At 40.4% G+C, this 14,680-nt stretch overlaps 2 protein-coding genes across 2 annotated transcripts; both read right to left on the bottom strand.

Moving 5' to 3' along the window:
- Positions 1-260: 260 nt before the first annotated feature.
- foxf2a (forkhead box F2a) lies at positions 261-3,275 on the bottom strand. Its single transcript, XM_051123356.1, has 2 exons — positions 1,740-3,275; positions 261-606 (listed from the first exon to the last, which is right to left on the bottom strand). Exons 1-2 carry the CDS (start codon positions 2,719-2,721, stop codon positions 437-439), a joined length of 1,152 nt encoding a protein of 383 aa, XP_050979313.1. The 5' UTR covers positions 2,722-3,275; the 3' UTR covers positions 261-436.
- A 3,028-nt stretch (positions 3,276-6,303) lies between these two features.
- Positions 6,304-7,977, bottom strand: foxq1a (forkhead box Q1a). The gene has a single exon (XM_051123538.1). It carries the CDS (start codon positions 7,795-7,797, stop codon positions 6,883-6,885), a length of 915 nt encoding a protein of 304 aa, XP_050979495.1. The 5' UTR covers positions 7,798-7,977; the 3' UTR covers positions 6,304-6,882.
- Positions 7,978-14,680: the final 6,703 nt, after the last annotated feature.

Below are 14,680 nucleotides of genomic sequence, written 5' to 3'. Positions count from 1 at the left end.
ACTATGACTTTATATGCTCAGTTATTGAACACTCCCCCCTCTCATTCTCATTAGAATCGTGGTCAAATCAAACAAAAGACTTGGCTATTGATTATGGACTGGATAAACAGCTTTGTTAAACATCGTGTCTCCTCATTTGCGGACATTACGAGGTTTTTCCAAGATTGTAAATATGTCACAATCTTTCCAAAAAAAAAAAAAAAAAAAAAAAAGCCCAAATGCTGTCCCTCCCTGTGGAGTCCTCAGTTCCGATCAATTCATTTCTTCCTTCATAGATTCTCTCAGTAAATACGGAGAGATGAGCGGCTCAACTTCGCCTTCCATTGATTTTATTTATTCTTCATAGATAACCGTGCATCAAACGCACTCAATCTCGTCATTTGCGAGTTCAGTCCGTACGTTCGGATTTTTTTTTTTCTGCTTGTCATAGTTTAAATTACATAACGCATGGCTTTACATCTTGACAGACTCCTTGGTGATGATGTAGCTGATGGTGATAGTAGGATCCACTGCTGGATGGATGAAACGATGTAATACCGTTGAAGTTCAGCACAAAGTCTTTTCTGTCACAGACTGGCGATGTGTGGGTTTGGTATCGAGACATTCCTGCTGACGAAAAAAACACCATTATTGATATATATTGCTAGAATAATATCATCATCGAAAGTGTGCTTAATTGTCTTTACAATCTTCTTAGAAGTGGAAGCATCAGAGCTTAAGCGCTTTATACAGAAAAACAATATTGTTTTTAGCTTTAATAGACGACATGCTTATTACCAGCTCAGACAATGTATTTTAGTCCTTTCAACGCCAAGCCAGTATTTTAACAACAATGGTATTGTTTTCTGTATCTCTGAATGAACTCAGTTCAACCAACATCAAACTTCCTCCCATTTTTGTTTCAGCGCATTAATGGAATTTTAACAATATATTTCTTGTATTTTCTTATATTAAAACGTCATTTAGGGGGCTAGGTGTTTGTTTTTTTGATCACCCGGGCCTCATACGAAGTCTCACAGTTAAACAGCCCACACTGGCTAAACTAAATACACGTGTAAAATCCTCTTTAGTTTGCATTAAAGACAGCACTGTTTTCTTAACCTTAAGAAATGATGGAAAGAAAAAAAAATCCCAAACAGCTCACAAAGGCCTTCTGCGTCAGACATTTGCTATTTTCCTAATTATATTGTGTCTGCAAAAAAAGCACCGCAGGAAAATCAACTCAAAATGCGTGAGTAATTCTTAATTGTCACGCAGAAACTTTAATTCATTCGTCTAAATGCGCTCTTAACACGCATGTAACACATAAAACTATGTAGGCCTCTGAAAACAATTTACTCACATGTCCCAGTTTGAGGGAATAAAAAATTATAAATGACTCAAGGAATTTGCCCTTTCTGCAAATATCATGGTCTTTTATTGTAAATAATTATCGATGAATAGGCACAATGATTATAGCCTAATAAAATACATTTTAAAAGCATTAATAAAATTGCTCCGACAAGCTGTGCTACTTTAATAGGTTAAATTGTTAAATAGTACACAAACCTGATTTAACATAGATTTGTGTGCTTGTAATATTTAGGCGGCCTTTCTTATTTTAAACGACATTGTATTAATATATATATTAAAACATTGTTTAATGGGAAACTATATAATGCTTTCTTAACCTGCTTAACTATATGAAGAAATATCAAATCGAGACATTGTAAAGAGTGTGTGCATTAGCGACTTTGTACCTGAGATGTCGGCCGACTCTCTGCCGTTGTGATGCAGATAGCCCTGCTCCAGAGAATAAGGCGGCATACTCGAGTGTAATCCAGAGGAAGTCGGGCTGCTGGAAGCTAGTGGCTGCTGTTTAATGTAAGGAGACACACCTGATGAAGCCCAATGTGCCGAGGCGGCTCCATACGGCGAATGGCACTCCAAAGAGCCGCTCATGGCCGGCGGCGAGTGGAGCGGACTGTTGCTGCTGTCTGGGCCGTACTCGCCGTTGGAAGCGACTTGGCATGCCGTCATGTATGTAGAACCCGGGCTCGGTGACATGTGCGAGACATGATGGCCTGTACTGAGGCCATCGTAACCCGCGTGGACGCCAGGTACCGGGTTGCTCATCATATCCAGATTGTAGCCGTTGGCATGGCAGGCCAGGGACGCGGAGGGCGACTGGAAGTCAAAGTTTTGGGGCAGCATCGAAGCGCCGAAGCCGATGCCGTTCATCATGCGGTACATAGGCTTAAGAGCCTGGCATTTCCTTCGGAAACCACGGGGCCTGCGTCGAAAAGAGCCCTCCTCGAACATGAACTCGCTCCCAGGGTCGATGGTCCAATAGTGGCCTTTGCCCGGCCGCCCGAGGCCTTTGGGAAGTTTGATGAAACACTCGTTGAGGGACAAATTGTGTCTGACAGAATTTTTCCAGCCCTGGTAGGAACCCCTAAAAAACGGGAAACGAGCTTGGAGGAACTGATAGATTTCACTCAGCGTTAACCTTTTGGTCGGAGAGCTCTGTATCGCCATGACTATGAGAGCGATATAGGAGTAAGGCGGCTTTTCGGGGCGTCTCATGCCCGAGTTGGACTTTTTGCCCTTGCTGCCGGTCGCAGCTGTGCTCTCCAGCACTGTCTGTGTGCTCTGAAGCGCCGAGTGCATGGCACTGGATGCCGGGCTGGATCTGAGGGGAGGCGGCGGGTCCAGCTGCTGCTGAGAGCTTTCAGTCGTCATTGCTAAGCCTTGTAGCCCAAAGGAAGCTGAATGGGTGTAAAAAAGACGGGTTCAACCTTCAAAAACGAGAGTCAGGACTAAAAAATAAAGGAGAAAACTGTGGTTACTCCAGGCAAATCTCTCCTAAAAGCCAGTGTCTCTTCAAGGCGGCCGAGGTCAGTGCGCCACAATTCTGCTCTGCTCGCAGGACGCGTTCCCGGTTGAAGCCACCAGCTGTGTGTCGCCAGGATAGCGACCCCTCCTTAGTCTCTTGGTGGCCATCGTGAGGACTAATCCTTTAAGAGAAGGAAACTCAATGCTCCAGAGTCCTCTGGCGCAAAGACGTGCGGCCAAACAAAACGCGACCACCTATCAATTCGTAAATCTCTCTCTGCCCCCTAGATCCCCACTAAATTCCTCCAAGAAATCTCCTCAAACTGCGGAGACCCACCCCTTTCCATGTCTGGCATGCCTCCAGCTATCGGTCTGGCAGGAGGCTGTGCAGAGTCCGAGCAGAGAGACTCCCCACCTCCCCTCTGACAGCCTAAATACACGCAATAACGCCATTTATCAAGCCTAGTCCGACGTTTCAATCAACAGCGCCACACGCCAAACACCGGGGCGAAAGCTGTCAGACCTCCAGTAATTAATGGCGTGTTTTGGTGAGAGTTCTGGCACTGGAGGACAGGAGGCTGAAATAGAAAAGCACTTCTAGTGAGTGGCACAATGTAATGGCGCGTTTGAACGTCGAGGGAACAACGTGCGAAATATAAGCGTTCGTCGCTTCGCCGAAGAGAGAAGAATGCGAGCACGTAAGGCAGTGACCTGGTTGAGCATCTTGTCAAGTACGCATGATGGGGGTGGGCGAAAAAAGTCCCTCTCCAAGTGTATACAAGTTCTTGTAAAGGGCTGTTCTGGATAAATGATTTTGACATGAGTGGAAGCAGGCTTTTTCCATCAGCCGCTGCGCCAGTGCTCGGATACCACACACAGCGCAGTGTCAGTTTACCATCCCGGACCCCTATCATCCCCCCTGAGAGAAGGACTAATTAATTGTGGAAAGTGAGCTTAATTGGCCATACGAAAAAAAAGGGGGGAAAATCTCCAGTTCAACGCAACATTCATGATTATCTTGAAAGAAAAACAACAATAAATGTGCAGTCACTTGGTTTTGTTTTAAATATTTCATTTAAAACGTAACAGTGCGTGCAAAATGGATAACAATAATACCAATACTACTAATAATAATTGTTTTTGTGCTTGCATAATCCAATAGACGGTTCTATAATTAACGAATTTTGTTTTATTATCATTACACGTGTCAATGATTAGGCCTTTCTTTGTGTGTATATTTATTTGCTCTGTAAACTAATCGATTCTACTACTGTTTACTAGACTCTTACAGTTTAAACATTAGGCCTACACAGCAGTTGGTCTTTTTTAATTTGGCTTCGTCATGAATACGCGCACTAAAACACACGAATGCAGTGCGAGGGCAATTTTCACAGCCGTGCTTCATAGGCAGAAACAAGCAGCCTCACATCTTTATCAAAGACAACAAAAGGATGTGGAGATAAAATCAGCCCTCGTCATAACAATAAAGGTAAAGAAAATAATCGCCCCAAAAATTCCCGGCAACATCAAACCCGCTATCCCTGCTGCGTTCAGGATGCACGCTTGGCTTAGAAAAAGCCGTGCTCGGTGCAGAAGAAAAATACGTTTAAGACTTTGAAGGTTTCTCGTTGCGGGGATAATATTGTTGTAGCTACTGGACCGCCGGGTTCCTCCACTGTTGTATAGGTGACCTTTTGACTAAAGGTGACAAATCTACGTCGGGTCTCTGAGTCCGCATTTGAGTGCTGTTTGTCAATACTTAGAGCCGAGTAATGCCAATATTAGAGGTTTTTACTCTCCGCGTGACAAGAGGCACTTCGGGGGACGGATATTTGCAGTTCTGGACAGAAAATATAAATATTGAATTGCTAAATATATCTGTGTCCGCTCTCGGGGAAACTCTGCAAAGAAAAAACAAAGCCCTGAGTTCTCGAGGCGCCTACGAATGACGAATGTTTCTCTCCCTCACAAGTCCAACAACTTCAGCAATTGTTTAAATTGCAATCAAACAAATAAACTGCATGATGATAACAAAGATTACGCTCTTTGGGGAATTGCTGACGTGGGTTTTAATTTTCGCTGCATATTCATTTTGATGATATAAAAATATAAAAAGAAAAATAAACTATTTTACATATCTATAAAACGTGAATTCACAATCAAACTTTTAAATATATATATATATATATATATATATATATATATAAAATAAGAGTACTATTTAACCGTGCAAATTTTTTTTTTTTTTTTTTTTTTTTTTTCATTACAGTAATCTTGTTTTTAATATACCACACTTTTGCCTGCTGTTGTGTAGTAGATATTGTACATTACATCCTGTAGGTTGCAGTATAGTCTCTCCAGATGACAGACCCTTAAATGCCTTAAATGGCAAAGGGCCCTGTCAGTTTGATTGGGTGCTAATGACTTTCTCTTTAACGTCACATTACACTTTATAAGTTGAGGTCGATTTTTTTTTTTTTTTTTTTTTTTTTTTTTTTTTTTTAGTTTGGCAGACACAAGTGGTGTCTAATCACAGTGTTGCAGACGTAACATGATTTCGATTTCAGTTACGTGAACAACATTTGTGACTGTCATTTAGGAGCTATAAATGATACAAATATATTGACATTAATATATCGATATTTGAACTTATGTGGGTAATTTTCCCGCGCATGCACACGAATGTTTACATTCACTTTTTTACTTCATTAACTTATTATTTCGTCAATTTATTGTGGATTTGATATTATAATTTGTGCTTCTGAAACGGTCTGCTTTTTAGGAAACTGATCTATTGAGACGTGTCTATTTAGCCAAAAGAATAAAATAAATAAAATAAAAATTAAATGAAATAAAAATAAATAGATAAAAGCAAATAAGTAAATACATAAAAATAAAATAAAACAAACGAACGAAAATGTAACACCAATAACGAAAACTGATACTACTTTAATAACTAATATTACTACTTGTAATCATTTATTATAATAAAAATATTTGACGGGTGTGTTTAAAGGGTAGTGTTTAAGGCAGAAAGGAAGACACTAGATTTAGAAATGACGCATCGTATGGTTTTACCTATCTTAGCAGGTAAATACTGTACTTGGCCTTGACAACTGAGTTATGTCATCTTATCTTCAGGACCGTGGACAGCTCGTGGAAACGTATGGAACTGGGAATTCATTTCAACATAGCTGCCTCAAACTAGAGCTGCTTTATCTTGTTTTATTGTCCTTCACCAAAGTCTCAAAACTGCCACGCTTTCAACGGGCTGAACTATTAATATACACATGTTAAGGATACGGATGCAAGGGAAGTTTGAAAACAAACAGAGGCGCCCAGACAGAAGGGCATTATGATAACACCACCTGCAGGTACTGCTATAAAACTCTCTGGCTATAGCAAACATTATAACATTGTTATAACATCATCCCCCCAACAGTCATCTCAATGGAAAAAAAGCATCCCAATTTACCTGAATTCACCTATACGTTGTTTTATTAGTTTCAATCAACAGCACCGCCAGTAATTGGGCAAAAATCTACGCTATGATTAGCTCACAGGATAACACATCTTTTAAAACATCTGGCCATGAACTTATTGACTGATAACAATTAGATCGTGTTTAATTTGAAAACATGTTTTATTATTCAATATAAAATGCGCATGCATTCTGTCAGAAAAATAGTTTACAATAATTCCAGTTTAGATGCAGGAGCCTCACTTCCTTTGTAAGAACTCAAATTCAGCTTTTCTCTTGAATGGTTTATCTTAAACAGTAAATCTGAAATGAAAACAAGTTTACTTTTTTAAGAATCGTTTGAGGCACCTGGTTCAACACAAACACAACCGACAAATAAATACACGACAGACGACAGCTTAAAAACAACACAACCGTTCAGTAGGACAGTACAAATAGAATATTAAATAGTTCACAACTTTCACTCTTTGTCATTTTGCATAAAACTTTCCCGGACGACCTTTATGCAGACAGATGAAATGTATGTCTTTGTCAAGTCACAAGTGCTCAGAAAGTGCCAAAGTTGCCCACCCTAGACCCGCGCCATATTACGACAACAAATAGTCAATCTTGAACGGGTGAAAGCCCGCAGACGCCGACACGGGCGCTGCTGCCGCCGCAGTCGTGTGTGGGATCGACAGGCACTCGGATGTCAGCTGGAATGGGAAAAAGTCCCGCTGGTGACGGCAGCTGATGGCGGGGTCCTCTGGGGGCCCGAAGGACCGAAGCACCTGCGTGTGAGGAAGAGCCACAGGGGAGCCCCGCATGACATAAGGCAGCATGTCCACTCCCCTCTGCCAGGTGTCGGGTTTGTAAACGGGGCGTTCCTCTTTCCTGAAAGGTCGACTGAGGATGCTGTCAATGGCGAAAGAGCTCGTAAACTTGGCGCTGGAAGGAGGCGTAACGATAGAGTCCCTGGTGTCCACCGCAGGAGCTTGGCTCGGCCCCTCTGGCTCCTTGCCTGTTTTTTTGCTGATGCGCTTTCTCCTTCGGCGAAACACTCCGTCCGCAAAGGTGTACTCGCTGTGCGGGTTCAGCATCCAGTAGTTGTCCTTCCCCCACGGTCTGGAGGGATCCCGCAGCACCTTGAGAAAGCAGTCGTTGAGAGACAGATTGTGGCGCACCGAGTTCCTCCAGCCGGTGTAGCTGCCTCTAAAAAACGGGAACTTTTTCATGAGGTAGTCGTTGATTTCGGCCAAAGTGAGGCGGCCCGAGTTTGAGTCACGGATGGCCATGGCGATCAGAGCGATGTATGAGTATGGAGGCTTGGGTCTCCGGGTGTAGGGCTTGCCTTTGCTCTCAGCGCCCGGAGGAACAGGTGCCGGACTGTGCGCCACGCAGTCTCCATCCGAGCCCAGCTCTTCCTCCGCGGACATCGGCGACGGGATGCTGCCCTCGGCGTCGCTGCAGAGCTCCGCGGGCTTGGAGTCGTAGTGACCCCCGCAGAAAACCTCCAGTTTCATTTGTGACACTGTTAACAGTCCAAACGCTTCTGTCCAGTAAGGGTCCTCAGAAAGACACGAGGGAAGCTGCTTGAGTGCTAGAATAGCCACGCGGAGCTGTCAACCAAAATCCAAAGCGTGAGAGTGACAGGACTTGTACCTGCTGCAGATAAGTGCACTTAACATCCCGAGCAAGCGCTCAGCTGTCTAATATAGCCGCTCACCTCCGGGTATGCCTACAGGGGGCGTGGCCTGAGCGGCTGCCTTTAAGTCTTAAAAACACTCTTAGAAAAACACACGGATCATGCACACCCTGTTTTGAAATAAAGCGGTCGAGCGTATGTGGACAAACATCAGATAGACTCATGATGAATTGCTTTGTTGATTTGAGCCGAGTTTCGTCATAGCGAGGCGGCTTCACCTGCGTCTTTGCTCACCTTTGCTCCATGCGCTCGCAGAAGAATTTCACCTCAGGAAACCAGGTGGCGTGCGTTTATCAGACATGGCATGCCGCGCAGTCAACCAAAGCTTTACCTGTAGAAAGAATAGTCGTAAAAAAAAAAAAAAAAAAAAAAAAAAAAAAAAGTTAGAATTGGTTTAATCATACAACCAGTTTTGTATGTGATCTTTGCTATAGACTTTGCTCTATGGTGTTGTTTATAATAAGTCGCAACATACTGTAATCCACTTGCCAACATTTTGATGTCAGTTTAGTTTGTTAATCACATTACTCATTAGTCATTAACCGCAGTGTTACATTCGTTGATGATATTATGCTTAACCTCTGGTCTAAAACATTCCTATGGGTAGAGCATAACTGTTTAATTGCTTAAAAAGAGGGCGTTTTAAAAAACAAAACAGTGATATCATGAGTTGTTTAGCATCACATTTCTACACTTAGAACTGATGATGAATGTCATTCAGCCAGGTAAATAAGATGAATTTAGAGTATAGCTTGTTTCTACTTTTCAAGCTGGATTTAGGTTGTATCAAAGATTTCAGTCATTAAACACTGAATGGACACATTTTGACCTGTGTTGCATGTCTAATGCAGAAAAACAACTTATATTACATAAACAAGCAGAATGTGTTTTAGAATTATGCTTAAAACATGCACCGCACAAACATAATAGTTTTGTTTTGAACATTCAAGTGGTGTCAGAATGTCTTTATGATTGTAAATCTGGAGCAGTGTGGATATTCCATATATGCTTCAGTGTCATCATTTGTGTCTGGAGACTCATAGGCATTTCATACATGAGATGAGACCCTGGACCACAAAACCGGTCTTACAATTTAAAAAAAAAAAAAATTGGGATTGATGCATAAATAAGTTTACCATCAATGTATGGTTTGTTAGCATAGGACAATATTTGGCCGAGATACAAAAAAAAAAAAAAAATAATAATAATAATCAATAATTTTGACCCATACAATGTATTTTTTGGCTATTGCTACAAATATACAAATATGTACCCGTGCTACTTGAGACTGGTTTTGTGGTCCAGGGTCACATCTTTTCTTGAATATACCTCGTAAAAAACAATTGTCCCCTAACCCTAACCAATAATGAAAAAAAGTCCCTTTAAAAACCTGAAAAGCCCTCAGCTTTAAGGTTGACACAAGCTCATAAGTTTTGTAGTTGTTGATATTTTTAAGTAATTGTGCTTACATCTTCTGTCAATGCAATTGCTATTGTCTCATTTTAAGTAGGGCTTATTAGCACCTATCAAAACATCAGCAAAACATTAAGATTTATTTGATTATTTATTGAAGTAATTATTAGATTGGTCTATATATAATAATCATTTGACATTTGATTACCCTTTTCTCTGATGAATGATAGGAAATAGATTTTTTTTTTTTTAAATCTACATTTACATTTTGATACACGCACTTTTTGTTTTCTCGTAGTACTGAAGAATTGAAATGCATATTTTAAATGGCTCATGAATGGTTTCTCTTCTCTTTTGCCAAGAAACAAGGGAAAGATCAGCTGTCAAGTTTAATACGCTACACGTTTTTAATGGACATTTATTTAGTTACAGAACCTGCTTGAGACACACATTACCATCTTCCAATCTCATCATTCTGAAGACGCACCTGTTGACTGCATGTTGCTCTCCATTAACCAGACGATGCAATATTATACTCTCTCACACAGGTTTCATGTGTTGGGTCGGTGTTTCTGGCAGGTGTGACGGTGAGAGAATCCTGCTCTCACCAGCAGTCTGAACCGTAAGTCAAATATTTAGATTTGAAGTGCTTTGCAGATATTCATTAATGTGTGAGAAGAGGTTTACCACACACTCCTCACAGTCGGCACACTGGATGAAGCAGTAGGTTCCACTTCCATACTGTGGCCAACCGCGTAATAATACCTGCAGTACCTCATCACCAGTTAATGGTCTTTCGCCGTATGAGACCGTGAAAACAACTTAAGGGCGTGACAGGGGAAAAAGTGTGATGCATACAGTCCGTCACTAATTAAGCCATTATAATAAGTCGTCTATTGAATGTCCACAACGTATTATTTCGATCTCACCTATGCAATTCAAATTTCAAAAGGCAAGATTGGTCTATTTAGTGACTAATGTATGATTTCAATTAGATTTGTAAATATCATTTCAAGGTTCGCTCATTTTTTGAAGCAGTCAGAGCTAATTAGATCAGACAAAAGTAATTATTGTCATACGCGGGTCGCCACACGCAAAACAGAAAATGTAAAGCTTGTTTTTAATGAACGTGAGTAACTCTGATGATGAGATTTGCAGGAAATCAGGCCGTTTTTCAAATTGGTCAAAATGTGCAATAAATGCACACCACCTGGTTTTCTACACTTAACCGAATCGCCGTAATGAGCATAAGATTTTGGATCTTGCACTGATATTTGAATGCGGTTCATTAAAACTTGGCCGAATCCGTGATGTGAAATGTCAGAGGCTGAGTTATTTTTCTTCCAGCAGTCAGGAATGAATGGGTATTCCTCTATGAAAGCCTGGCCTGGACCTGCTTACTCCACACTAGCCTAGCCAAATAAATACGGCACATACTGCGGTCTGTAGCGCTGCGTTCTGCAGGGCAGGTTCAACAGAAAATTATGATGGACCAGTGGAGTTATAGGCATGTGCACCCTCTAATTTTCCCCTCCTGTGTTTATATGTGGCTTTCCAGATTGAAATTGTTTCCAGTAATCTGGAGCGCACAACTAACAGGCCCGAGCATAAACAGTCATGAGTGTAGGCCAGTCCTGATGGGCTTTTTCTCGAACAATGCGAGTGCAATTGAGAAATTTATCACAGCTAAACTCCGCGTATCAGTCTTTAGTCCATTGTTTTGCCCAGATGATCTCCTTCGCGCTGACAACAGTAATAACCTTCAGACTCGGCGATCCTTTAATGCAGTTTACATTACAGTCTTCCTCAGATTCATGTGGATATCATCAAATGAGCATCTCCACACCGTTTCGATCCCTCAAAGCCATTGCTGAGCTCAAAAACTGGTGAACGAACCACGGTTGCGATTTGTTTTCCACAGCCTAGTTTCATAACGCTTGTTTATAATCGCAAACAGAAACAGCGCATTCACCATTCAAGCCTGGAGTGATTCTTTCCACACAGTCACATTATAACGAAAATCATTCAGGAACAACTGGCACACAGTCCGACGGCCTCTTTGAGAAGTATTGCGTGCTTAAATTCGCTCATTTCAATGAACTATGAAAATGCGGTCAAATGTTGTCAAGGTGTGATCAAGCAGAGTTACCGCATGACGAAAATTAAAACGCGGTGACAAGCCATCAGGAGCTGCAGCATTTATGTCACCGCTGTTGCAATGAATTAACCAGAAGGGCAAACCACAGTTTCCTAAACCAAAATGACTAAAATGCACTTAATGATACTCAACCATAACCAAATAAATACATCAGGAAATATCTGATTGTTAGGAAACAGCTGTTGATTGATTACGTGATGATTTTCATGCTTTATTAGGGACCAATTTTTTTACTGTTAACTGCTTGTTTATTAGCATGCATATTACTTGCATATTAGCTGCTTATTAGCCTTTTTTCAGCATGCCCGTAATTTAGATTCCTTGATCCTACAACATACCCAGAGCTGCGTAGTAACTGATTACATGTAATCTGCATCAGATTCCAAAAATGCTCATAATCAGATTACAGTTACTTTTTTTATGGATTACCTGATTGCATACTATTCACACAATGGCAGTAAATCATTAATCGTTGATTCTGAAAGACTTTGGGTGTGTCATATCATTGTTTTCATGTTTATTAATGTTTGTTCATGTAATGCATGAATTCCCAAACAATTTGTCAGCCAAACCTCTTTGAGGTGAGAAGATCACCTATTCCCTACTTGATTGCGTTTCTTAATGCCAAAACTTCTTTAAGTACCTGCAATAATGCTGATTATGTCAAGAAACAATAAATGATGAAATTAATATTTCACTTTTTTAACACACACTTGCATGTTTTCAGTTTTCTGATGTTGATTAAGGATCACACTGACTTGGCAAACAGGAAAACAAATATTCTATTTTTAATATTAAAGTGTTCAAATTATTTATTTATTATTATTATTATTTATTTATTTTTGTAAAAATTAATTATTAACTTTTTATCAATTCACAAACCTACTGCAGTTCTTAGATTAAACCCACTTTGGGAAACCATTTTTTTATGTAGATTAAAAAAATTATATATATATATATATATATATATGTGTGTGTGTGTGTAATTTATATATATATATATATATATATATACTTTCTCTTGGCTTTTTATATCAATATGGTATGTTCAATGGTATACATTTCAACAAGTTCAATTTTAAAAGTAATCTAAAAAAAAAAGTAGTCAGATTACATTACCCAAAATGAGTAACCTAGATTACGTTGCTAACTTCATTATGTAATCTGTAATCAGTAATGGACTATAATTTGTAAGTAATCTACCCAACTCTGCCAATACCTTACAAAGTCCCCTTTCAAGGAAAGTCTGTTCACTCAGCGGCCATATTTGCAATGCTGGGCTGCTCACACAAGACCAAGTCCTATTTTTCCCTTAGGGGAAATCCTAAAATCTCAATAATGGCTTGTTAAGATCATAATTAAGTTACATATTTTAAATCAGCAATGAAATCTGAAATGAACTGAATGTTGTTTCTTATGCTCAAATATCACTTAAAAAGCTTGTTTTTTAAGACAGACCAGCCAATGTGCATGCGCAGTCATAACGCGCCTTGGCTGGTCTAGCTTCAGGTTTCTATGGGAACCTGAGCTTCTAACAACCGCTCCAGTGATGCAATGACTTTATGCAAGGTATGCTCTTGAGCACATTAAGCAAGCTAACATGCAGTACAATTATTGCAGTACATGTATTGCTCCTATTATGCCATTTAAAGGTTGCTAATATTGTTTTATGAGTCTCCTAAAACAGGTTTACATGTCTGCAAGGTCAAAAAACACTTTAGTTTTCTCCAAAAACAGATTTAATTTGACCTCATTTTTAAATGATTTGTGAACAACTCGTGCAAAGCAGTTCGAAGAATCCCCTCATTTCCGTGAGCCCTCACTGCTGTGATTGGTCAGAAGCGCAGTCCTTTATGATTGGTCTACCGCGTACAGCGGGTGTTGGAAAACGAAACGCCCATTGCCATAACTGAACGACAGCCCTGGAGAATTGTCGATATATAGAAAAGATGGCATCGATTTTATCTTACCAATTCGAGTCGGAATCTGACGATGAAGCGGTTGAAGTGGCTGATCGACAAGTTAGCAGGGTCTACCGTGGAAAGTGCTCGCAATTTGCTTATGTAAGCGAACCGGGCTCACCTCTATGTTGTAAACTTCAACATTGGATAATGCATTAAGCGGCTTTCACACCGAACTCGGAAAGCGCATTTTCAACTCATTTGCATTTTGAGTGCAGCGTGCGCGCCAGTGGTCGACGCAGAAACAAGCCTTCCTTGAGCAGCACAATCAGTTGAAAAGAATGGGTTTCATAGCGCAGCGCTTTCAGCATTCGGTGTGAAAGCCGCTTTGTGCACCATCCTTTACTTCAACTAATGAGACAGACAACAGCCAAGCTGCATCAATTACAAATTTTTAGACTACAGTGGGTCCACAGCTGAACAACAGAACTACAGAAGCATGAGTTAGCCGGTTAGCATGACATGTGCAGGGTTGTTACACAACATAACATACACGACTAGGTATTTTCAACAATCCCTAGAACATACAATCTTTGTAGATTCATCTTTTGGAAGTGAATATAAAACAAATTTACTCACAGTGTAGGATACAGCGTCTTCTCGACATGACCTAAACCACATGGAAATTTTACTGTGTTTGTGGGCGGGCAAGTTGTTTGCAACGTAGAACCTGGGCGGACTTTATGCAAACGTATTACTTCGTGACGTATAGCTGTAACAGAATAAGATTTGAATTCCTGACGACTAGTTCAGGTGATTGTGAGCGACTCTTTTTTTGATTAACAATTACTTTATTTATGGTGCACTGTTGGTTTCACAACTTTGCAGATCATTTATGTTCACATACAGCTACATGACACACTGCATGAAAGGTCATATTTGAAAAGGCATTGCTAACATTTTAAGCTTCCTCTGTAAGCACCATTTTTGAATTGTGCATGCAAATACCTAAGGGAACCCCGTAAGATAAATCAAACATCAAATAGAGCGAAATGACAGGGAACAAAAATTAGTAAATTAGTCATCAGGTGTCATGTTCAATATAGCTGCATTTTAGAGATTTCTAATCAATTAAATAGCATAAGTTATTACTCTGTGACGTCATTAACAACGGCCCTACAATGTTGAACTAAATGTGGTTTAAACGACAGAGATGCGACCGTGTTCGG

The sequence above is a fragment of the Labeo rohita genome, chromosome 2 (assembly GCF_022985175.1).
Source record: "Labeo rohita strain BAU-BD-2019 chromosome 2, IGBB_LRoh.1.0, whole genome shotgun sequence".
In the NCBI taxonomy this organism is placed as follows: domain Eukaryota; kingdom Metazoa; phylum Chordata; class Actinopteri; order Cypriniformes; family Cyprinidae; genus Labeo; species Labeo rohita.
The sequence above is the reverse complement of the archived record's forward strand: the minus strand, read 5'-3'. Positions and strand labels throughout refer to the sequence as shown.

Coding starts and splice junctions, on each gene's coding strand:
- foxq1a (XM_051123538.1), bottom strand. CDS start 7,797: ATGAAACTGGAGGTTTTCTGCGGGGGTCACTACGACTCCAAGCCCGCG.
- foxf2a (XM_051123356.1), bottom strand. CDS start 2,721: ATGACGACTGAAAGCTCTCAGCAGCAGCTGGACCCGCCGCCTCCCCTC. Junction 607..1,739: donor AGAGTCGGCCGACATCTCAG/GTACAAAGTCGC, acceptor TTTCGTCAGCAG/GAATGTCTCGATACCAAACC.